The 25,588-nt window shown below is 45.6% G+C and overlaps 1 protein-coding gene across 3 annotated transcripts in view; it reads left to right on the top strand.

The window, feature by feature from the left end:
• CSMD2 (CUB and Sushi multiple domains 2) overlaps positions 1 to 25,588 on the top strand; it is a 297,274-nt gene that overhangs the window by 106,488 nt on the left and 165,198 nt on the right. For all 3 annotated transcript variants that reach the window (XM_063355710.1, XM_063355709.1, XM_063355711.1), the window contains exon 6: positions 23,837 to 23,949. In XM_063355710.1, the coding sequence (XP_063211780.1) occupies positions 23,837 to 23,949 (113 nt within the window). The remainder of the gene's footprint in view (positions 1 to 23,836; positions 23,950 to 25,588) is intronic.

Below are 25,588 nucleotides of genomic sequence, written 5' to 3'. Positions count from 1 at the left end.
AACGTACTAGGGTTCTGCAGGTTTGTGTGGGAATAAAAGAAAGAAATTTCCCATGTATTGTTTACTTGTTTTTAAAAGGTTAAATCAGTTGTTCCCAGGAAATAGCTCGCTTTTCTGCCCCCTTCAGAATTCTTGTGCCTAAGAACAGGAGTATGAGTAAAACAAATTGAGATTTTGACCGTTCATTGTAAGTACAAGATGACTTATTGAAGTTCCCAGTAGTGTTAAATATTCATATGTAGTAGATTGCATAAGTATTAAATTATGAAACAGACCCTACTTCTGCAGAACTTGTCGTTCTGAAAGGTAAAGCTGGGGGGGCAGAAGGCTGGAAGTAGGGAGCCATCCCTGTATTACACACAGATAACGCTTTTTATTGCAAAATTCCGCGGCAAGTAGCAGGACTTCTGGAATTGCTGGGCTGTCTCCTTCTGTCAGAGCTGGGGGGAGGTGACTTGTCAGGCTGTGCAGGAGCTTGTGGCAAAATCAAGCCCAGACAAAGTACTTCACTGTGATGGTGCTTTTGTGCTTGTCTCTTCCCCTTCTGTGTTTTACGCTCGGTTGTTTTCAAGTGACCCCACAATAGTAAATAAAATTGAAGAAGCTCAGCCTGTTTGTGGTAGCACGAGGCTTGCTCCTTTCATGTCACGGCTCTTTTTTGCTTTCGGTATGAGCAGAGAAGGGTGATTTGCATTCCATTTATCTATCCCACTTTCCCTTCCGTTGTTTCTTTTGCTCTCAAAAGAGAACCTGCATTTGTGATTATTCTGGGGCAATGAAATAATTTCATTACAGCATTTGGAGGTCTCTTCAGCAGGTGCTTTATTATCTCAATAATTCAGCCTAAGAGACTTTTCAGAGTCCCCAATTCCCAGAGTTCAGGAGCTACAAATAAAACTCTTTTGCTCTTTCCCTGGTTTGGTTTGTTTAGCCTCATTTATCTGTGTTCTTTCCAGATCTTCCCCAGGAATTTCATTTAAATGTGGAATTGATGATATTCAGTAAAATTGCCTTAAGGGAGAGCATTGTGTTAAAATGCACATGAGACAGTGTGTGTCCCACTTGGTTTAGGTCATTTATAAAATTCACTGTGAATTGAGGCCATTAATCTGAACTCAGTCGAATGTTTGCTCATGTCCCTGAATTACCTACATAATTCATCAAAATAGGCCAGCTCTCTTCTGACAAACCCTGGGACTGGGGTGCTGGAATAACCACAGGTCAGTGCCGGTGCGGGGACGCCACCGTCAACCCTGTCCCTCTCCTCCCCAGCGCTGGGAGCTCTGGTGGGGCTTCATGCGCTGCTGCTTCCGTGGGGCCTTTGGGGGCAGATACACTGCAATAAAGTCACTTTATTACTGTAACTTCCTCCATACTAGAGGTTTTTCAGGTAGAGCAATAATTGTTAGGAACAAATCATTTGCGGACAGCTGAGCCCAGCAAAGCCCAACTTCGGGTGCGCTTGTGTCTAAGACAGTGTCTGTGCAAAGCTTTTCCTGGGGCGGTGGCCGCTCATCATCTCCAGGGTCTAAAGGCGAAACCTTTTCCTCTGTGGCATATTGAGGATCTGCCCTCTGCTGCACAGCCTGGTTTTCTTAGAAACTTACAGGAGCTTAATGACTTAGAGCCCCCCCAGCCTCTGGGAAACGGGGCTGGGGTTCGTCCGTGGAGCTGGGAGCTCTTTGGTCCTCGCACAGTCCCAGCTTCCTAAGAAGGCCAATGTCGAAGGTTGTGCTCCATCCTGACTCAGGCTGAGCAGTTTGTGTTATTGGCTAAGTCTAATTAAAGACCAAAGTTCTTGGTGTTGGCTAAACGTGGCTAGTGTCGCCCTTCAGAGCAGAGCCTGGGACTCAAGGCTGTGTACCTGCCGAGCCTGGAGGAGGCAGTGATGCCCCACCAGGTCTCTTCTTCAGCTCTCCATCACGGGCTCTCCTCCCGCTTCTGCCTGCAGAGCCAGCGCGTTCACAGCTCATCCCTCCCATCTGGAGGAACATTCCCCTGGGAAATCAAGGAATGTCTTCCCTGTGCTCCACCTTGCGTTGGTTAAATGAGATTGCTGAGCACTGAGAAACTCGGCCATCAGAGGGTTTCCAACCCTGCGCTATCCTGCTGCACCTGGGTATTTACACAAGCGGGCTTTTGGCTGTGCAGTTGTGTGGACAATGAATTCTAAGCCTGAAGATCATATTTAATACAATTTGTTTAAAATATTATTTTATACAAATGTCAGTGGTTGGAATTATCCAGCCAAGCAATAGAAGTGTTACCTGAGGAGCACAAGCATGTAAGAAGTGCCTGAAACAGACCCACAGCCTGTGTAGAGAGTTCATGTGTGTAAAACGTGTTAATTGAAAACTGCTAATGTGTTTAATGTATCACATTTGAAATACAGATTAAAAAATATAATCTGTGGGGCAGACAAATGTGGTATGTGCTGCTAGTAGTGGGCAGGTTCAGCATCCTTCAGTCTCCTGCAAGCGGTTTACGTGTTGGCGGTGACAGCTCGATGTTCCTGCGTGTGCTGTGTCCCGCTGGCCACAGCTCGGCTGTTTTCCTCAGCCAAGGAAAACATTTTATGCTTGTCTTAGTGCTTCTGGAGCCGAGTACAGCTCGGAACGGTGGCAAGGCTGTTGCTACCCCCCCTTCCACTGCTGTCATGTATGGTAAGTCAGGAACATCACAATAAAGCAGAAAAAGAGTTATCTGATAGGAGTTTAGAAGGAGCTATAACTTAAAAATGACTGTCCCTTCCTGATAACGGAGCAAGGTACCTTGAGTTTGCTGTGTGTTTTGCTGAGGGAAACTCAAGGGCCGGACAGGAAAGATACTCTGTGCCTCAATAAGCTTCCAGTCTTTGTTTCACTTGACAGCCTTTACCTGAAAGCTCTGCTCTATCTCTCTTTGCAGCCTGACTTTTTATTTCAGGATGAACTTGGCCCTGGGACGTGGAAGCATCCTTGCCGTTACATTCCCGGTGGGCAGTTCTTGCCTTCCTCCTTGCATTTAGCATCCACAGGTTGTGCTGGGGAGCACCTGTGGGCTGAGGGATTGAAGGGATTGGGGGGAAATGGGGGATGCATGGATGTGAAGGGGCACCTAAGGAGGGTGGTGTAGCTTGAAAAAAGCAGAAGACTCAATTAGCGCATTTTCAAACAAGAGATAATGTCATCCTAGGTGAGATGTTGAGTTGTTTGTTCTCATTTATCATCTCTAGATGAGACGCTGATTTAATATTTTTGGTGTTTCTTAAGGGTGCTTGGTTGGGATGCCAGGCAGCGCCGTTCCTGCAGGAAGAGCTCCTTCGGAGTTCTGAAGTTCACTGAAGTTGTAAATGCAGCTACTGCTGGTTTAAAGCATATTCCGGCAAAGTAGGTGGGATTTTTGAGCCTTTAAAATAGTGTTGTATTCCTTACCTTCAAAGTCCAGTCATCGTGCTTGTAGTGACGTTTAGGTGCTCTGTTAGCTCACTCTGCTCGTCAGAAAGGAATAATTCAGTCTTCATTTCCTCAGCCTGTTTTTTTAGCGTGTGCGTTGAGCGCGTGAGCCGAGCTGGCACGTGAAAGGAGATCCTTGCGCCTCAACCCCCTTTCCGTCGCCCTGCTCCGAGCTGCCCTCCCTCCGCTGGGCTGCTCAGGCCCTCTCCGGTGGAAGCTGCCTTGCTCCTTCTCACCAGCATCTCCAAGGTGGCCCTATGTGCCTGTGCATGGGTTTCTCCGAGAAGTTATGGAAGAGGTGGGAATAAACCCATTCATGTTGGTGCTGAGTGTCTGATATGTCTCCTCGTGTAAAACAGTGATTTTTAGATCAGTCAGGGAACTGTACATGTGTGCTTGGGGTGGTGACATCTGTTTTGTCATATGAATATACATACAGGCATCCTGAAATTGTACGTTAAAGTGGATTTTTGTCCCTCTTCCTCACTGAACCTGAGCAAGGCCTCTGGCTGTTGCGAGGTTCGCGCTCGGTGGCGTTATCTGGCCAGTGCAGTAGTCAGAAACGCATCCCGAGACTGCAGACACCTAATTATGAAGAAGAGATTTTGCCATCAGTCCTGGCAGAAGAAAATCTTTGTTGTGGACTGGTTCGGATTTCCAGTGAAAAACAGAATCTATAAAGCTTGTGTGTAATACATAATAATGTTTCTCTAGTATTTGACACTTATTAAAAACAAAACAAAGCAAAAAACCTCCCAGGCTTTGGCCACTGAAATGGCTCACTCAGCTAAGACCTTACCTCTCTGCCTATTAGTTAATGAGTGTTGATTAAGGTATGAAATTGGTTCCAATTTGCCATGGTAGGTGAAAAATTTCATGCCGGAAGGAATAACACAAAAGGCAACACAGGAAAATGAACAAAAGTAGAAGACTGTACATGAATTGCAATTAATGTGAGGGTAAACCTATCGCCGGAGCGCTTCCAGCAGAGCTCAGAGTTACTGCCTCTTCACGAGTCGGCTTTGCAATATGCATTAGCTGTTCATTTGAAATAACTCTTTTTTTTTTTTTTTTTTTTTTGCTATTTCTTTAAAAAGCCGAAAGTGGAAACAGCCCCTTGACAGAAACTATCAAGACACAAAAAAAGCAGGAAGATGAGAAAAATGTCACTGCTCATAATGATGTTAATTATAAGGTAAATGAATGTTGACATTTGAGAGTTCAGCTGAAAAGATCAGACACGCGCTACGGTGTAGAGGATCTATGTAAAGTATGTAGAGAGAAGAAAAGTTGTGTAATGTCTGAAAGCTTACCGTTTATGTAAGAGCAGAAGAAAGTAAAAGGTTCAGCGCTGCCGTTCTTTGTTGGTTCTCATAATTATACAGCGTGAATCTAGAGATACTTCTAAAAGTTTCATCTCTTGGAGTCTTTCTCAGACAGTCTGGTTTGTGATTGCAGAAAAAGGTCTCAACACGGTAATATTACCTTAAAAGTCAGAAGGTAAATAGAAGGTACTATATTACCTTTCAAATCTGATGATATTTTTGTGAATGTTTTGCATTTATTAGAGATACAGGTATTCTCAGTTGCATAACGCTAAGGTCAAAGACTTAATTTTAATCCAAATAGCTCCCTTTTTAGCTGTGATAGGGGCCTTTTAGCACATGGGGCCTTTTAGCAAAATATTGGTGCATAAGCTATTGCTGTGGTGGCAAATATTCCCGCTTTTCCTGGTGTACGGAAGTCAGCAAAGCAGAAGCGACACATGTTCTTGCCACCGTTGCCGTTTTCTTCTCTTGTGAAGGTGGAGCGCTTTCACTGCGGTCGTTAAGTGTCAGTCGGCCATCGTTGTGCTCAAATTCCAGAGTCTGGGAGACTTGAGTTTTGGCTTTGGCAAGCTGGAGTACTTACCCTCAGGAACGCATGAAACCGTGTGCTGGCATTCGCCTGCCTTCAGTGGGGTGAGGGTCAGCACAGATGTTTTTCCAAAGGACAGCCTTTGTTCTGTTTTTTCTTTTGATCTCCTTTTTCCTGCCATAGAACTTGAGAGATGGGTACGCTCTGGTTGCCCCCGGGCTGTTGAGCCGGGGGTGCCGGTGGTTTAACAGCGCTCAGCCAGACCGTCAGGACGCGAAGCACCGGTGTTACCCTTGCAGCTGATGCTGCAATGCCCCATCTCTGGCTGCGTCGCGTGGAAGTCATCTCGAGGTGCCTTCTCCTTGACCTGCTGACTCTGTCCGTGAGCCCCGTTTCTGCCCTTTGTGTGCCCTGTGACGTGGATGCTCTCGACCCCCCCTTCTTCCCCCTCCTCCTTGTCCTGACCGTGGCAAGCAGAGGTGGCTGGGAGGAGAATGGTCTCTCATCTGCTGAATTGGCTTTCAGAATGCTGCTAAAAGATGCCAGATCTTCCAGCTGCGTGTCATAAACTATTTATTTTCTCTATAATTCACACTGTGTTGCCTTTTTATTTCGGATCCTTTCTAATATGAGTAGTTACTCATGTTTTCCACTTTAATGCAATTATACTATACTTTGCCTTTTCTCTATTCCAGGTAGCTGACAAGCTTGTTCAGCCATTACATGGTATTAAATGAAGTAATTGCAATATTAAGTTCTTTCTTCCATGCCATAAAAAAAATGCTATTAAAGAGTAACTGCATGATACCGCCTAGAGAATTGGGTTTTAGGCTGAAAGCTCTGTAGACACATTTTATTGTTATTGCCCACCCCAGGGTGCTGGGGAGAAGGTAGCAAAGAGCTCTCCTGATTTTTTTATTTTTTGACCTCTGCATCTGTGCTCTGACCAAGGCTCGAAGGCAGGACTGGCTTCACCTGAGGGACTGGGCTGTGCATTGTTTGCTTCGATGAGAATTAAACATCTGCAATGCTCCAGTTCATCTCCCCCAGATAAGTGTATTTGGCTGATACCCAGATGAAGGTATTATGAAGCTCTTTCTCCTTTTTTTTTTTTTTTTTTTTTACCCTGGGTTAATTCATGGGAAGATACTCGTTTTACTGCATTCTCTTGATGGCATCACCAAGGACATCGTCGTGCCAGATTATCTGTCCCCTGTTTTCTCTCCGGGTTGCTCACATAAAACCATTTTGAGAGGCAATGCGCTTAGATGTGAAGCTGATGACTTACTTTATCATCTTGATTTCGTGGCTGCCCGGCGGGTCGCCCTGGGCTCACACCGCTTTGTCAGGAGCGTTTTGCTTGTTTAACCTGGACCAGGTTCTCCGCAGGTGAAGAACAGCCCTGCTGTGTTGCGCGTCGGGGGAAAGAACGGGCAGCCTGCAAAGCCACCTTGTGAGGGGAAGGGACATCGCGGACTGATAAGCAGTTTATTTTAGAGGAATCACTTTAAATGCTGTATGTAAATGCTGCAGGGCTGAAGTGCTGTGAATCCCCAGATAAGATGCTGGTGGGTAAGATAAAGGTTCAAGGAGTACTGATCGCAGGAATATTTCTTGATAGCGGTTGTGTTTGGATTGAACACGCTGCCTGTTTTTCCTTGATAGTGAGATCACCTCCCGCTCCTGCCCGCTGTGGTTTGGATTTTGTGCTTTGGTAATGTTTGTCAGCAGAACAGACAAAATGCTGCTGCCGTCCCTGCCTTGATTTCTGTTTTAATGCACCTGTTATTTGTTGTCAGCAGAGAGTTCCCTCTCAGGAGAGAGAGTCCGCTCCGGGAGTGAAGTCAGGCTGTGTAATTTAATCTTGTGGCTGTAAAAAATCCATTCCCGGTTGTACTTGTTGATAATCTAACTACGACACAGTAAATATTAAATGACTCAACTGTACTTTAATAGAGTCATCATAATGAAGGTAGACATATATATACACCAACAGGTAGAGGAACTTGCTCAAACTGTACATTTTATGAACAATTGTGACAACAGTTTTTTCCCCAGTTGCTCTCTTACATTAATTCCTTCCCTCCCAACACGAACAGGATTTAATCTGACAACTGCCTTCTCTGGAGTTCTTTCACCTACGGTTGTCCAGGGCTCCATAAAATTGTACCATTTTTGTTTTAACAAAAGCAAAACTGACTAGAGGAGAAAGAGCTGGAGTAGATAGGGTTTGGAACTGGCATAATGTCTAGAGAGGAGAAGGGAAAAATCTCGGAGGTGAAGGGTGGATTTCTTCCAGGGGATTTCTAGGGCAGAGCTGGGCTTTCCATAAAGGGAACATACTTTTGTGGCTGGGGCACTGGTCTTCTCATCAGCTGGTTTCAGGAGTTCAGGTGAATGAAATCTTTGGGTGCTGGAAGAATATCTAGGATTCTTGCTTTTAGAAAAAGAACAGAAATTATCACTTGGAGCAAAACCAAACCTGTCAATCTTTGATGTTTTCGTCTGTCGCGGTGATGTCTAGGTGCCTAGTGAAATTCTTGTATATTGTGTTGCATTAACCCTAAGTCCTGAGACGGTCTGTAAGGTAAGAAATGCACCGCACAGTTTTTTGAGTCTTTTATGTCCTGATACTGTAGGACTCTGGGAAAAAGAATGGCTTTTCTCCCAGACAGAGAGCAGCTGTTCCTGGCAGAGGCTGCCGTGGGATTCATGCCAATTAAATCTCTGTTACTTTCTCTGTCCAACTCTAGAACAGACATAAGCAAAATCCATTGATATTAGGCAGACAGCATGAAACAGCCTAAATGAACAAATCCTTCTCCCTCCAAACTTCTGACTGAGCAAAGTATTTTCTAAACATCAGATGCTTTTCGCAGGTCTGTTGCATAGCTGTACTCTGTATTCTGTACATTACGTGGCTTGGAAAATGTATTGGCCTTACTCCTGCTACACAGCTTGCCGTAATGCGTTTGCGTGACCTTGGCTAATTCTCTTCCTACTCTTCTTGTTTTGGCTGTGGAAGATGTAAGTTCTTTGGGGACATGGCAGGTTTGTCGCTGGGATTGCTGCTGCCGGTAGCCCTGGGGTCCGTCCTGATGGACTGCCTAGCTTGTAATAGGAATTGTTCCCATAATGGAGATTGTTATGATAATTTTGCAATGTTTTCTTAAGTGCAGCTGATTCAACAAGTAAAATGACTTCTGCAAACATTAAATTTTCAAGGGCTGAGATTGGTTTACAGTGCTATGGTTTGCATGATAAAATAATACCAGCAGCAGTCTGGTCGTGGGTGTTCTCCCAAGTCCATCAAGACCTTTTTTCTTCAAAACCTGCTCATGGTTTTGAGTACTTGGGGGTGATTAATACTGCAACAATAACATCCAGACCTTTCTTCCTCTTGATTAAGCTAATTCCATTATGCCTTTGGCAGGAACGATGCAGTAGAAAAGCTTTGATCTTTCTTAAGATGAAAGTGTTGCATGTGAAGACTGTAGGTTGGCAAGTCCTGAGTACAAAAGCCCCGGTTCATCAGTAGCGCTGGTGAAGACAAAGTAAAGTCGGCAGGTGCCCACTGGAGACAGAGACCCCTGTGTGGGGGTTTCTGAAGGACAAATCGGTTCCATGGCTCATTCGGTCCTTCCTTGCTGCGGCTGGAGCGCGTCAGCCGGGGAGGTGTGGGCTCCTGTCTAAGGAGGCAGCGAGCATCGCTGATAACTTGATTAACCGAACGGTAAATATCCTCCCGACTGAAGGTGGGAGTACAGTGGCAGGTGGACTCTAAAATGAGTTTGTTTGCCTTTTTTGAAAGCTTTCAGCAAGGGAATCTCTGCAGTAGTTGCTACTGAGTTATGGGATGTGCCGGCGTGTTAAGATAGGCACAGGAGCCCTCGCTGTGCTGATGAGAACGTGCCACTTGATCCTCAGAAACAATAATTTATTGACTTGAATCAAATGCTAGGAATTCTCTCAACAACAAACTATTTTGTTACACTAGCCCCTTGAAAATGGATTTATTTTTTTTTTAATAATTCACCAAAAAGGATAGGGACAGGCTTGTTTTATGCTCTTCTGCTCCAATTATTCAGTTGCTTGCTAAGTAAATATACATGATATTGCAAGCACCTTTTCAAAATGTCTCTCCTGACAGGAGGAGCTGAAGTCATTAATGTTGACTTGAAGGAAAGCGCTAGTGAGCAAAGGGGGAAAACAAGTCTTTTTTCTTCCATAGCTTCATTGACTGAATGTTGCTGAAGGGGCTTTCTCGTCTCTGCTGCTGGATTACAATAAAGCTCAAGCATTAGTTTATCAGTGAACGCAATCTCCAACCTTCCGGTAAGGTTTAAGCGGGTAACTCCTCTTCTTTCTGAAGAGTCAATGAGGACAGTGTGGAATTCAGTGCAAAAATGACAATCTGACTTAACAAAGCGTTGCTTTAGCTGGTCGCTGGCACCTCTCACAGGGCTTTGATATCCTGGCAAAATAAGTATTTATTACTTCGCAGGTCTCGCGTTAAATAGTGTGGTGTAAAATGACAATGTCAAACCAAGTTAAGGATCTGCTTCATTATGAGAGGTTTCCCGGCAATAACTCTGTATATTATACTACTGGAGTCACTGTCGAAATTACCAGGGGGCCCACTCTGCACAAACGACTGCTCCTTCAACATCATCGTTACTGAACCTGTGCTCCCTCCTAACAATTCCTCTCCGTGGTTCCACAGATAATCTTTTTTGTTGCCCGTCTTTTATTTATTAGCATGACCAAGCAACAACAGTGCTGCCCTTCTGAAGAGGAGGAAGAGGGCTGGGGAGGGCTTGCTTTTTGTGAGGATGGGACTGACGTACTTTGGAGAAGGGAGGAGGAAGCCAAGGGGAGCTGGGCTGAGGGACACCTTCGTGCCTGATGCTGGCTGGGGTTGAGATGGGTCACAGGTGCCTGGAAAGGGCTGATGTGGTTGATGGCGTTTGTAAATTGTGAGGAGCTGCTGAAACGTGGGGAATTAATGTGCTGAATTGGTCTATTCTCCAGCCCCTGGTCTCTGGGTAAATACAGTTCTGGACCTAGAAGAAATTTGGGACAGAAATCTTTTATATACTATATAAAATCCAGGAAACACGAGAACAAATACATGGGTGTGTGTATACATGACTTTTCCAGAGCAAGGTCTCACCCCAGGCACGTCTAGACTTTTAAGCAGATTGTGCGTGGGAAAAGAGCAGCAGATCAGGGCTTGGGGACCTGGGCTCTGGGCCATCGGCCTCTTGTGTCACCTTGGCCGCTTCCCCTCTCGGTACCGTAGATAATTATACACTGACCCCTTCTGTGTAAAATAGAGAGATTTACTGATGGGCTGTCTGTGGAAGATATAGTGCTCCCAGGCTGTTTTTTCTGGGAACCGTGCCTAGCTTTTGTTTAATTTTTGCCCAGTCCCAGGCACCTTGATCAGAGGATAGGAGTATCAGAAATTAATAAGGTAAACATGTTTGCAGTTGGAAACAATCCTTATCTGTATCTTTTTTTCTCCTCCATTCCGCTCCTTTTGAATTTGATCCAGTGTTTGACTTAACATTGGATTTCCTGCCTTTTATAGCTCTCACTCAGAGCTTTAATAATATTTGATCTCTTTCTCTTTTTCTGAAGTTTTAATATACAGGACATGGGTATTTCAGTTTTATGAATCTTCGGGGAGGCCTCATTTACTGAGTCTGCTTGAATGACCTTGGAGAGTAATGTAATTTTATTTTTTTTTTCTCCCGCTGCCCCCCTGCAGCCGCCTTGCAGGCATAAAATATTAATGGTTTATACTGGAGACAGAGGCGTTTTCGCTCTTAATAGGAGGGTGCAAAAGGCGTTCCCATAAGACAAAGGGGACTTGTTGGAATGTGCTGCCTTCAGCGTGGGGACGATACTGATGCCGTGTCCGCGCCTACACGTAGATGTAGCTGCGTTCACACACCTTGACCGTGGCTCTTGCCATCGCTGTGTGTGCTCTTCTCGCAGTTGTGTAGATAAAGCATCGCGTGTACTTCTCCTGACAACGATACGCTGCTGCCGAGGTGTTTTTCCGTTAAGTTTTCAAATTAAGTGACTGGCCATGTTTTTGCAGGGAGCTTGTGGCTGACAAGCTGAGTGAGCCCTGGCCCTGTAAGCCAGAGCCCTGCCTAGCTGTGACAGCGCCTTCTCTCCGGTCCCGGGGACCGTACGGAGCGGAGCGTGAAACGCAGAGATCTGACCCCGGAGAGGGCAACCTGTCGTTCTTGTGGTCAGTGACGGCTCATGATACGGTGCTTGGCTGAGTTAAGTTTTTATTTCTGTTAAAGACTAAACAGATAAGCCCTTGATTTGAAGACAAATAAATGGTTTGTGTGGGGGACTTGGGACAGTCCAGGTGTGTCCTTGGTCAGCTCTGTCCATCTCCCGATACCGGAGTTTCACCATGATGGGGGTGGGAGATGGGGGAATGGCAGAGTCGAGTGCCCGCGCTGGTGTCCTGAGGAAGGTGCAGTGAGCTCAGTGGGAGGAAGATGAAGATACTGACATCTTTTCCAGCTCCAATGGTTTAAATTTGGCCGCAGTGCGGAATATCTTTATCCATTCCAGACTTAAGACAGGAAAGGTCACAAAATCATCACACCACACAGTCCTCTCTGGATGTTCTCTTCCTGCCTTAAGTATGCAGCAAAACAAGCGCATCTCCATTCCGTCTTGTACAGCAGAGTTGCTCTTGTACGTCTGTTAGCTGGGGTGCCAGAACAGCACCATCTTGTAACACGCCTGCCATGCACTTTGTGTTGAAGGTGTAAGATTGAGCTCTGAAATATTGGTTACTGCTGATGGACCTGCTGTCGTTTGGCCTCCTTGTACTGCCTAGTTTCAAGGTCGTCGTTATTCTGAGTTTTTGTCATGCTAGTATTCAGAGGAAGGTATTTTTGTGTAATTTCCTATCTGAGCACGGGCGCTTGCAAGTGTCAGTTACAGAGTTAATTATTTCTAAAGCTTAAGTTTTGGCAGCTTAAGTTTAGCACAGAAGCAATTTTTGTGATTGACTAAGCTATTCCAGGAGCTAATGTCTAAGGACAACCCTTCAGTGCCGCTATTAGAAAGGAGACGTGGAGTTCGGGTTGCGAGTGCTGCGGTGGTCGTTGGGTCCTGACCGACCCCAGCGGCTGTCGGATGGTGCTGGAGGGGATTCCCGGGGGGAATTTCTTCCTCTCTTGCCCCGATACTTCTGGCACAAGAGCATGCTTAGGAAAGAGGGAGTGGAAGCAGCTTTTTTCCTTAATGGAAAGAGTTCTGATTGCCCTTTCTGAGTGAAAGGTTGAGCAAACGTGCCAGGGTTTGGGAGGAGGGATGCGGCAATATGACAAAATGGAGCAGCGTCTTTGCAGATGTCCTGGAGCCTACCTCGTCCCTCTCCCAAAGTACCCTTTACAAAGAAAAATTTTCAGACCAACCTTTTGCCTTTATACATGGAATCTACCTGTATTCAGAAATTGGAGAGTTTAATATAAAAAAAAAGAAAAAAAAATTCCTGATTTCCAGCAAATCTCTTCAAGCTTTACGGACAGATTTTTTCAGACATTGTTGTATTGTTTGCTAATGGGATATATATAATTTTCCAGCAGCTGTCGCATGTGGAGGGGAATGCCAGTTTTGAATACATACAAGAATGGAAATAAATTCCCAGAAAGGCAGCTAACAAGGTCTGGAAAAGAAAATTGCCATGGAGATGAATGTAAAAGATGATGAAGGCAGACACAGTCGCTATATAAACATGCGTGGCTATGCCAAGAAGGAAGGGAAACTACTTTCTCTTGGTAGTAGCTGAAGGTTAGAACGTTAAACTATTCCATACCTGTCATGGTAATTTTTAAGCAATGGAGGAATGCTGCTAAATGACCATGGTGCATCACTGTCAAAGAGACGTTCAAGAGAGAAAAGGGTTGTGTGTGCCTTTGAAGGAGGCTGAGGATGCTGTCCCTACTTTCTAGCCTTGGTGGGTGATCCTCTGGTGCCGACGAGGGACAGGTTTTGGTCTGCTATTCAAAACCAGGAGATGCAGCTGATGTACATGATGGAGCAGAGTCCGGCGTGTTCTTGGCCAGCTCTGCGTGAGCTGTGATAAAGCCTCATTTTTGTCTCTTGTAAAACACGCTTGCGACATAAATGTACAGTCTGGTCAAAACCCTGCTCAAGCTGATGGAAATACTGCCTTTAAATGTATCGTTTGTTCAAATTACTTCCCAGCTCAAGGTGTTACCACAAAAGAGGTGGTGAGGTTGGACTTTGAGCAAGAATCCATGGTGTGGCATTAGCTCGTGACTTGCGGACACTTGGCCGGTGGTGGGTGGCGACGCTGAACCCTTGAAAAGGCTGAGCTGTGCCGTGTTTCGGGATGCGGCTGCGCTTGGGGCTCTCCGTGGAGAGGACACAAGGAGGCCCTTGCTTCAAGAATGTAGAGCAGGTTTGAGGCTGGAGTTTAGGGACAAAGTGGCTTCTCTGAATTTGGCTTAAAGCTTTTCTTCAATTTTGGCCTTCATGCTAAATTAATATCTAGAGTAAATAAGCAGATGGCTCCATTAAGCCCTTTCCAACAGAAATTCTAGTCTTGCTGTCAGCCCACTGCAGTTGGAAGTTAAAAAGTAAAACGGTCTTGACCGTGATGCTTCAAAATTGTTCTGTCTGCTAAAAAGATGGGAAATGTAGTTGTTTTATCTAAGAAGTGGTGGATCCAGTTCCATATATGCATTCTGTGACAAGGCAGCACTTTTTCCTGGTTGAAGCAATGGCCAAGAACGCACCATGCAGTGAGAGCTGAGCACCGTGTCAGCCATCTACGTAGGCTGTAACTTCTGGCAAGGAGGGGTGCTGCCATCGTTCCAGGTTCATGTACACTTCAAAATGATCAAAATGAAATAAAAATAAATAAAACCTTCAGCCTCTCCTGAGCTGATGAGGAGGGGGAACAGGACATAGGGTTCCCTAAGCTGTACGGGGCTGCTGTCATCCGTCAGTGTCCCAGTGTGGAGGAGCTGGTGGAAACGATCGGGGACGGAGCTGCTGCGGACGCGTGGGCTCCCAGGGACCATCCATCACTTGATGAGTTCAGACTTTGCCTGCAGGCAGCAGCCATTAGACCTGGCTTACACCTTCCTCGGGGGGCTGTACCCCCTCACCCTGTTACACAGCCCATCGGTTCCCCTCATCTTTAAAAGAGAGGTACTGTGCCTGTAAGGATGCACTTCGGCATTTGGTGCTTTTGTGTGCCGTTACTTCTTACCAGTGTTAAGCTGTGGTCTTAAGTAGAAACTCTGGTCACATTCATGTACCGCTGTGCTAAATGTGAAGATAGAAAATAAGCCTTTGCCTAAGAGAATTTGCAACTTCCAGTTACTTTCTTCCTCCTGAGGCTGCTTTGCATTTTGTTGTAATTTCTACAGCCATGACTGCTGTAATTTTAGCATGCCTTCATGGAACTGTCAGTAATCCAAGCTTCAGTTTCCAAATCTTGGTTTTTTCCTAGTTTGTGTGACTTTTTGCTACACTGTAGAAACTACAAAAATGAAAAAAAAGAAGACAGGAAAGTAGTCTTTAGAGATGGCACATGGGCTGGTTTGGTGACAGCCAATGACACCTGACTCACTGTAGTGTCTTACAGGTGTCTTGTGGCTAAAATCCTGGATATAGTGATAAACCCTGTAAGCATCCTTTGGGACTTCAGAGAGAGGGCACTGTGCTTTGCCTGTGACGGCCTCCATTCCACCTCTTCTCTAAAGACATTGTTTCTTCAAGAGCTTGAAAGGTTATCGGGCCAGGCTTGGGTATGTCCCTTTTTCCTTCTCGAATGCCTCACTAATACTTAACGGAAGCGTACCTGCGAGGAAAACATGCCGTAAGCAGTGCCAGGCTGTAAAGGCAGAGCCCATAGGAGAAAATAGGACGGTCACGAACTTCTGTGTCTGGTCCGCGTGTGGTTGAGCTTCAGTCTAAACTCCAGCTGTCACTTAAGCTTAGTGTCTTCCATTATTAATGTGACATTGTAAAGTTAGGCGGTCGAAGTATCAGTTCAGTGGGTTTTGTGTACTTCAGGAGAAAGGTGAGGTGACCTGGTCGTGCATCGGTTCCCAAAGGACGCAACTTCTGCGGCTGGTGCGCCGCTGGCAAAGCGGGAGGCTGAGATTCAAATCGTCTTTCAACTTCTTGGTCTCAGCCTGCGGAGTTCTTGGGGCTGAATGTTGTGAAATCGTGCGCCCTGGCTTTCCAGCCTATCTGCCAATAAAGAGTCCGAGTTTAATGGAACTTAAGTGCATAGTTAGGCTGAGAAAGACGTGAGTATATCTGTGCATGCAGTGATGGAAATGGTTGTTATTTATCTAGTAATAAATACCGTCTCTTGTTATCAGCACATCTAGCTCTGCCTGCGCTGAGAACAAGCCATCTCTGTAGCACTGATAGTAAGGCAGAAAGGGTTTGGAGGAAATTGTAATAAAGCTGTAGCAGATTTCTTTGGGGGATTTGCAATGCAGCATTAGTAAGCTTCAATTGCATTAGCTAGTCTTCTGTTGTGTTGAATTAGTGTTTGTTTTCTCCTGAATAGAATAAATATAATCGTGTTTGTTACCTTTTTTCTTGGGTATGACTGGAGACAAATGCTATTTCCATGGTAAAAGTATTATGGTAAGTACTTCCATGTAATAAAACACACGCGTTTCAGCAGAGTGGTCTCCTCTTTCAGTACCCACCATCACAGTTGGGTTTTTCTCTTCCCATTCGCAAGAAGCCCACCAGATCCACCTGTAGGCAGAACCGTTCTGGTCACGGACATGTGTATCGTGCAGGAGGAGGAGCCCTTTTCCTCAAGAGCTTTTGACGGTGACCCACCCCTGGAGGAGCGTTTTGCCTCTCTTGCAGAAAACAACTGGTTTAAATGTGCCCCTGGGGTTAAGGTGGCCATTAGCCCCACATGGGTCTGAAAAACGTGCTGGTAGTAGAACGGACTTTGAAGCCTTGAAGGTGATAAGTACTTCATTTAATGACAAGACACGAGCCTGACTGGTCCAAGCGGTTCATTTTCATTGTTTACAGACTGTTTTGGGGTTTTTACAGGGTGCTCCGTACTCAGGAGTCCCTGGGGATGTACGTGCCAACAGCCCCACACTTGCGAAGGACTGGGGTGCCGCGGAAGCTGATCTCCGATGGCATTTTCTGAACATCTTTTGGGTTTTTGTAACTGTGCTTCTGCAACAGACTGTGTGTTCTTCCCATCCCCACAGCGCTGAGCGAGGAACAATAACTTGATCTAATTATTCATTTTCCTTGTAAAAGTCCATTGTGATGGGATGTCTCTTGCGACCAAAAAATGAGGTCTAGAGGTGCTTAAGTATACTTTGTTTAAGAGAGCAGACACGCCGAAATAAGATGTTCGGAATTAATGGTACAGCTCTCATGATAATTTCAATAGAGGTTTGGATGAAAAGTTAAAAATACAGGTGAAGTGAATAATAATACACAGAGATATGAAGAGCTTCTGCAATATGTCCCCTAGTTGTACTGAAAGGAAAATTAATCTCTGAATAGTCAGGATGTTTCAGCGTAATAAAGACTGCGAGGAAATGGAAGTCTCTGTCAAGGCTGATGTGGCAGAGCTGACAGCGGCGCTGGGGGTGCCGCGGCCCGGGCTGGGGGCAGTTCTGTGCCCGGGACCATCTTGGTTACGCCAAGCATCTACAGCCCCAAGTTGAAGCAGTTTGTGTACGTTTTGGTCTTGTTCTCCAAAGGCTCCAGGAGTGCACGCCCTTCTTCTTCGATCTCCTGTTGACCGTGACAGTCAGATAGCGTGAAGTTTTCTGTGACTGCTTCATCCTGCTGTGGAAACGCTGCTGAAACCTCCCCGCCGCCTCCTTGCAGACGGCCACATCAGCTGACGTGCTCCCTCTGCCCTTTTTGGGTTAGTCTTAACTACAGCCACTGCAGGGAAAGGTGAAGGTGTGCTCTGAGAAGGTGAATATCAGAGAGGGTCACCCTAAATGTTACTGTTAGAGACTCGAGGAGGACGCAGTGTCTGTCGCAGCGTGGCTGATCTATTGATTATGGGCAGGTTCGTAGTCAGGCATTCGTGTGCCACGGGGATGTGAAAAGAGAGACGAAAGGAAGAGTGGCCTTGTACTCTGCTGCTGGGAGCTGCGACAGCCGGTGCACGGGGTTGTAGGAGCACAGAGCGAAAGGCTGATCCTGCAGGGCCTTTGGGTGAAGGCAAAGAGCGCGGCAATGCTGCCGCTTTCCTGCGAGTGCTCGTGCCTGGACGTGCCCGTACAGATCGGGGATTCGTGGTCCCCTGGCAGACGCTAACCAAGACGAGTTGCTGTAAAAGTCTGTTAAAGTCTTTATTCTAAATTTACGAGGCTGTTGGAAAATGCAACGCGTTGAAATTCAAGGTAGCCCTTGTGCAAGGGGAAGCGCTGCAGAGTTGCTGCTGAATTTGCGGTCAGCCGAGGGCGAGGGCTGTGTGTCTGCGCTGAGCGTACGTACGCTGGAGGGTTTGCGGTGTTTGCCGCACGCAGGCTGGCAGCTCCCAGGGTCCCTTCTCTGACGGCTGCCCTTCCTCGGGGGGTGTCTCAGCCCTGCCTGGACGGGATCTCAAAGTCGGAGGCATTAATTCCAGTGATCTGTGGAATGCAGAGGTTTGGGATTGCCCGTACTTTTGAGAGGGGGGACATGGAGACTGTCAGACTGAATTCAGCCCTCCACCCGTGGCGTGTTGCTCCTGTCTGCCACAAGCCATTGCTGAGTCAGAGTCCCAGGAAGGTCTCAGAGGTGCCAGTTATTAAATAGCCTCTTGGAAAAGTTATTTTTTTCTGAATCTTAAAAGCTTAAAGCGCAAGTTCCTGTCCTGAGCTGGTGTTGGTGTCACCTTGGAAGTGCAGCCTCCTCTCTCAGTGGCTCAGCTTGCTCTGCATTAAAAGATAAACTAAAACAAGAATAGTCTTAAAAAAAAATAAAAAAAAAAGCAGCCACAATGTTGTTCCTTTGTCTTTTGTCTGTGTGGGCTCACTGAAGCTGGTGTCTGACTGCATCCTGATCCGGGCCAGCACCAGGGCACACGCGTACCCTCAGGTTCATGCTTAAATCCATTATCTCCAAGTAACGCACTTGACATAATGCAATTTCTGGAGGAGTTCTTACCTTTAGTTGTGACCTTTGACTCCATGCTCTCCTGCAGTCGGTTTGTATAACATCCGCACGATGAATTGCTCATTGTATCTGGGTTCTTTAAGAAGTACTGTGGTCAAATTCATGCTAATCAAATTTCAGGGTGGTTAAAATTGGATCTTCTGTCTGCAGATATCTCCTTCCACTATTCTAGTGCTTCTAGCTCGCTTTCTGACATTTTATTGATTTTATTTTTTTTCTCCTCTCTTTCTCTCCACGTGGAACCAAATTAAAGCAGGAATTGGGATTGTAAATAGATAATGGTGCATGAATGCAGATTAATCAGTGCCATCCATGTACAGTAATACTAATTGTGCCAAGGGAGGAAAGGCTGAGTGAATGGTATAAATATTTAATGCCTCAATCCAATGTGAAATACAAGAGCAAGAAAAGAAATAAAGAAAATAGTTTAGTTGAGAAAACCACACTTCACTGCTTTTGCTCAAAAGAGGAGTTTTGATACCATTAACCTTTCTGTATAATGCAATAAAGGAATTGGAGGAGCTGAGTTCAATGTGGAGCCTTCAATTTCACTTAAAAAAATGCCTTAATGCTCTGGTTAAAAACAATATTGGAAAGCATTTGGGATGCAGTCAGTTGCTGAAGAGGTGCGTTTTCCACAGGCTGTTCTGCTCGTGGAGTTATTGACCTGTGGAGGTGGCCCTGGGGAGCCAGGAGCCTGCTGCCCTCAAAGCTCCCCGTGCTGGGGCTGGAGATGGAGATTTGGTGTCTCTGGATCGCAAAGGGCCACGATGTGAAAACCTCAAATCTCTTCTCTGTCCACTGTGCGTGAGCTTAAATTGCAGAAGATAAGTCAGGCTTAGACATCAAGAAAAAAAAAAAATTTTTAAATCCTCGCTATCATCAAGTTTTTCTGAGGCTGTTAAATGCTCTTCAAGCAATTACGAGAGTTCCTGTATTTTCTGAGTGTTGGTTGCTTGACATTGGTCTTGAAGACGCTTGAAACTTGATCAGATTTATTCAGGATCTTACAGGGCCTGAACTGTTAGGCATCATCTAACAGGTTCTTTCTCATGCAGAGGGTTCGGTGTGGTTGAAATGGTAACTTCTGCTTTCAAGGATGTCTCATGAGTAGAGCACAAGCCAAAGTGTCCAAAACTGTGGTCCCTGTGGGACTCAACTTGAAGCCGTGGGTGAAATGACTCTCAGAGAAAGGCTGTTCCCGCACCTCTGGCTCACCGGGCCAGGGAGACCCAGGGAAGAGCCTGTTTCTAGCCCAGCCTTCCCGGCCACAGCGTCCTCTCGGGTCACCTCCAGGCTCTAACGCGCAGAGCTGTGGAAATGAAAGTTTTGGGTGGAAGCTCACTTCATCCCTTTCTCCGAGTGGCTCCAGGATTAAAAAGATGCTTAACATAAAGTGGGTACCGAATTCCCATCAGTGAGTAATGATCATTGATTTTACTTTAAAAACAGTTCTTACGTTGCTACTTAGTCATTCCAAAGCCTTAGATTTCAGTTTAAAAGTTGCCATACTCAGGAAGCTGAATATTTAATCGAGTGATTCATATCTCCTGGTGCTGGTGGCGAGAAAGGGGAGGATGAGGGAAATGGACATATAGAGGTTTAAAAAGTTTTACAAATTGCTAATAGGCTTATTTAAAAAAAAAAAAAAAGCCTGGAATATTGAAAAATACAGTGGCAAAGGTCCAAAAGAGAAGGGCTTTTATTTACATGACTCACTGGACTATTAGAAATGCAGTCATTTACTGGGCTAATAGTAGGTGTTGAAAATTCAGAGCACATAATGTAGTACAAAAGTATGCTGGGGAACGTGGAAAGGAGTTTCGGCTTCTTTTAATTAGCTCTGTGCGTTTCTAAGTCTCTCTAATGTAGCTCCTCCTTTTTCTTGAAGACAGCAAGGCAGCATTGGGCTTACAAAGAAAAATAACGCGACCTTGAGAAGCTGGCGGTACAAACATTGTGTACCGTGTGTCACAGCGCAGTCAGCATCCTCTCCCAGAGCTTGTCGCAGCCTTTATCGTCTGCCACTTTGTCTGAGGCTGCTGTCACTCCGCGGCAGGTTTGGCAGTGCTAATTGGGGCTGCCTGGCGCTCGCCCCGTGCGCGGACGAGTCGGTGGTAGCTCCTGCAGGAGACTTGGGGTGTTTCTCTGCTGTTCCTGATTGCTGTTGACTCCTGCCTGCTGAGCATCCTTCCCATTTCATTTGAGATTCATCAACAGCAGCCAGGGCGCCTGCATTCAAAGACCATGCAGCTGCTTCAGTTCAACTGTGTTTAGCTGTAATTAAATATTCCATTATCAATTAACCATTAATGCTTCCTAATGATTATTTTAAACCTGTGGGAGCCTTATGGTGAAAAGCTAGTAGTTAACTGCAGGTGGGCATGATGTTTTCCATTAAATGCGTAGCTCTAGCCATGGGTTTTTTTCTTATCCATCAGAACGTTTCTGCCCCCCGACCCATCCAGTCTGGTGCTGGGCAATATGCTGCGTTTCAGTGGGAATGAACTCTTCATCCTGCGGTTGTCCACCTGCAGACTGGGTGGTGGGACTGGAGGACCGGGACACTCTTCTTCTGGTAGCGCAGGGTGGCCTGCTGCTTTATCGTCATGAACTAATTCCCATTTAACTGGATTCAAACCCCAAAACCCCCAAAGCACGCCTCCACACGTTGCGTGGTGTGTTTCCATGTGCTTGTCCCGGTGGTTCCGTTGGGATTGCTGACGCTCAGCAGAGGTGCTCTGCTGCTGGGGCGCTTTGGTTTAGCCTGGGGGGCGTGAAAAAGGAAAGCAGCATCTTCCTCTTCGCCATCGTTGGTGCGTCTCAGCTGTTGCTTCAGGGCAGAACCCAAGTTGGATGCTGATGAGCAGCAGGACCTGGAATCTAAAATAGTTCCAAATACCACAACCTGACACTAACAATGAGCTGCTTAACTTCAGAAATAAAAGGGATAGGAAGATAAAAGGGAAAAAAAGGGAGTCTGTTAGACTAGAGCCCTAGAGAATACAGTCTTTTTGCGTGCTGAGAGTTTGAGCAGTGGTGTCTATGGAAATGAGGACCTGATAGTGATTTCTTGGCTGATTTAGTCCTTTCAAAAAGCTGTCAATGTCTTAAGCAAACGACACGTGCTGCAGTTGAAAATTCCCACGCAGGAAATTCAGGGAACCGTTTTCCTTCACCCTAAATCTTCTGTATTTCTTTATGTCAGTGCAAAGTGGGTGCAAAGCACTGCAGTTATGATTGATTATTTTTCTTTACTCCTGCTTTTGCCTTCAGTAATTATTTATGCTATTGCAAAGGTAGCAAGAAGTGCAACCCATTAATTCTTCTAATTGATTTTGAAAGCGTTAATTCACTCAGCTGGTAGAATTCTGTATGTGGGATCCTTGGAAGTTAATAGTGGACTACTCACGTACCTAAAGCAAAGCGTATGTGTAAGTAGATAACTCGTCTGCAGGCTGCTGAATCCGCTTTCCAGAAGGATATACGTGTTGGGGGGGAAGGGATGGGGGGACAGGAGAGTGAAATTCTGCCTCATTCAGGCAGGTTAATTTTATTGTTCTCTAGTTCTTATATCAGGCAATTGAATTACTTGGCTCTCCACAGTTATGAAAGTAAAATTTGTCTCTGCATACCATAAGATTACTTATGAGAAGCTTGACTATTGATTCAGAATGAATAATAAAATAGCCTTTGGGGGTAAGAGTATTAAGTTTAAACATGTTGTCATAACAACCAGCCACAGTAACTTTCTCAGAATTGGTTTTAGGCATCCCATCTTTGATCTCAGCCCCAAATATGTTTGTTTGAACTTAGTTATTTGAAAAAGTTTCAAATTAAATCGGTTCAGCTGTCTTTGAGTTATCCCAGGATGGCGGAATGCCATATAGAATGCTTCTTTTATAGCACCCTGTATTTCAAAAGGATCTGCAAAATTGAGATGAAAATAATCAATGATCAAGAACAATCTTAAACAATTCTATAGTGTAAAGAATGTTTTCAGTCATGCTTCATAATCAGGCGGAATTCAGCCGCGAGATAGTACAAGGCTTAAGGTCTGTACTGTAGGTGGCAGAGATGCATTAGTTATGCAGCATAATCATCCCCGCTATTTCATTAACAAGTGGAGCAGGATTACATTGCAGAGCATCTACCATTAATAAATATGCTGCCAAGTATCATCCTGTTTGCCTTAGAGAAAGGAAAGTTCACCTTTGGAGGTGTTAGTTGAGTAAAGGACTTTTGAAATATTTTCTAGGCTATCGGTTCTGCTGGTGGAAATGTGTAGTAATAAAATCTGAAGTGTCCTTTTGAATGGAGTAGATTTCCAGGATTCTCTTACCTTCATCTAAAAAAGCATAGGTATTGGAATGCCAGTAATTTTTAAGTGACAGTCTGCAATTAAAAAATTAAATGGGCTTTCATTAACAATAATAGGCTTCCAGAATAGCTTTCGTCCCGGTCGCATTGTTCTCCTTGCCATGGCTAATGTTACCTCTGTTCAAGGGTGCTGTGACTTAGGTAAACACTGTTCCGGACTAAGACTTGGCATGTGACAGCTCAGCCAAGAATGATGATCTGGAGTTTAATAAAGCAAACAGCATAATACTTTAAAAAAAAAATAAAATAAAAGTATAAAGAGGTATGAAGAGAAGAGTTGCTGAAGGACTACTAATAGGCTGTGGAGCTTTCCACCTCATGTTTGATGGCTGTAATCTTCTCCAGGTTGGGACAGATCATAAATCACTGCTGCTTGCTGGCTGTTTCCAGTAAAAGAGAATCATTCTTGCAATCCTTTCTCTCTTCCTCAGTTAAAATAAACATACTGTTTGGGTTTGTTTTTTTTTTTTCAGCAGGGTTAACCAAATCTGAAGAAAGGAACTGGGTGAGCTTAAGAGTCAGGCTCATCTCGCCATACCTTAGGTGTAGCCTGTCCCCTGAGGTGGTTTTATGTCCTTTCTGTGTGACAGCAGTAAGACACTGAAGGCGACAGAGCTGGGAGGCTCCGTTACTGCGGGCAAGTCCCTTCCCCTTGCTCTCGTGGTGCAGGAGCCTGGAGCCTCCGGGCTGGTCCTTTGGCTGGTACCACAGACACTGAGTTCCCAGCTCATCCCTACGTGTCCTTGGCAGGAAGGAATGGAACCCCCTGGAATTAAAAATGTGTAAGACAAGCGAAGGAGGGCATGCATGGAAACACCCATGGGGCCTATGGGGCGCTTTCTTCGAGCATGCGGTACTCGTTCAGGATTTCCTATATTCATGTGGGAGGAGGATCGCCCGGAAGAACAAGGATTTGGGGTGTAATTCACAGTCATAATAACATTTGGCTGTTACTGGTTGGTTTCTTGCAGGTTTACTGGAATGAATTTGCCTGCCCCGGTTATCAGCAGTAAAAACTGGCTGCGGCTTCACTTCACGTCAGATGGCAACCACAGGCAGAAGGGGTTCAGCGCCCAGTATCAAGGTAAATGCTTACTGCCCGGTCTCACCACTCACAGAGCGTGTTTAGCCAAACTTCTTTTTTCTAGGAATACACAGTTAACTTCCTGCGTGATCCTTCTTGATCCTGTTAATGTTAACTTTCCAGCTGGGTATGCAGGCGTTGCCGTGTGGAGAGCTACTGTGGGCTATTGTTGGGAGTACAGACCCTTGTGAGCTGCCGGGAGACCCGTCTGCAGCGTGTGCTGTGTTGGTGGGAGCAGATGTTCCTTCACCCGCAGTTCTGCGGAACGCGCTGTGTGGGATGTGGCGAGACAGACAGGGACCCAGCAGGCGAAGGGCAGACCCACAGGGACTGCGTCTGTCTTTACACTGAGCCGTTTCCAACAAGGCGTAAACTGTCCCGTGTTTAGCGGCCATCCCCAGAAGGATGGACTCCAGGATTGGGATCTTCAGATGCTGTCGAGGCAGATGCTTTGGCACAGGAGTCAAGCAGAGGAGAGACCCTGTCGTGGCCTAAGGCTTGTAGGCAACTGTGGCCGACTGCAGTCCTGCTTGGGACCAGACGGTCGCCAAAAGGGGTGGGGTTGGGTGGATTCCTTGGAGCTGTTTGCACTGTCCTCTCTGAGGACTTGGAAGGACTTTGGGTGCCGTGGTGTAGCGTTGCCTCAGGCGGCCGGCTCTGGAGGCAGGGCCAGGGAGAGAGAGAACGAAGCGGGGAAGGAGCAGGAATGACGTCCAGTTCCTCGCCCACCCTCCAGAGGTTTGTGTCAGTGCAGTCCGGCAGCTTTCCTCAGGAGGAAGAAGCAGGACTTGGAGGAAAAAGTCCCGTAGCCCTAGGCTGAGAGGAACAAAGTGAAGGGGAGAGGAGTTTCCTTTGATAAATCTGCAAACTTGCCCTGTTTGTTTGTTTGTTCTTCGTTTATTGAGCCTGACCAACGTTGTCATGGCCTCAGCATGGGCTTTGCTTTATAAATCACCATTGTTATTTAACTTTCATTGCTTTCCTTTACCATATAAATTACTTTAAATGATAAGAATAAAGCCTTTGTTTTTCCTGTATAACACAAACGACTGCATGCAGCTGATGGCTTCTGATATGACATTTGCCTTGCAGTCATGATTGCTGCTTTCTATTAAAACACCTGTCTGAATCATCCTTTTTTCTTAAATAGAAAAGTAAAGATTAATGTTATAATTTCCTCTGATTAGATAAATGTCAATGTCAGGGGGTTCTAATCTAGTGCACGCCTTAGAAGCTGTTTTGTTCGATATAATGAACAGTGCTTTTGTGTATTGAGGGTTTAAAAGATGAACTTAAAACTGTGCTCTTGAAATGGCACTGGGCAGGGCCTCCGTCCGGCTGGCAACGGGAACCTGACACTCATTCCTCACACACTTGGTGGGTTTTGTGGCGTTTGTCAGGTTCTTCCCATCTGTTAGGAAAGATTTCAATACTTAAAACAAGAAACAAAGCAAAAAAAACCCCAGGGATAAAGGCAAGATTTTTGCAGCCAATGGAATCTGTATGTAGAACATTATAGATGCCAATCCAATGTCAAAAAACTCAGCGGAACCCTTTCCAGAGGAAGATAACCTTGTTTGAACATAAGTACTGTGATGAGGATAAATAAATACATACAAAACGGTCCCTGTCGTGCCCT

Source organism: Chroicocephalus ridibundus, chromosome 19, assembly GCF_963924245.1.
Source record: "Chroicocephalus ridibundus chromosome 19, bChrRid1.1, whole genome shotgun sequence".
In the NCBI taxonomy this organism is placed as follows: domain Eukaryota; kingdom Metazoa; phylum Chordata; class Aves; order Charadriiformes; family Laridae; genus Chroicocephalus; species Chroicocephalus ridibundus.
The sequence above is the reverse complement of the archived record's forward strand: the minus strand, read 5'-3'. Positions and strand labels throughout refer to the sequence as shown.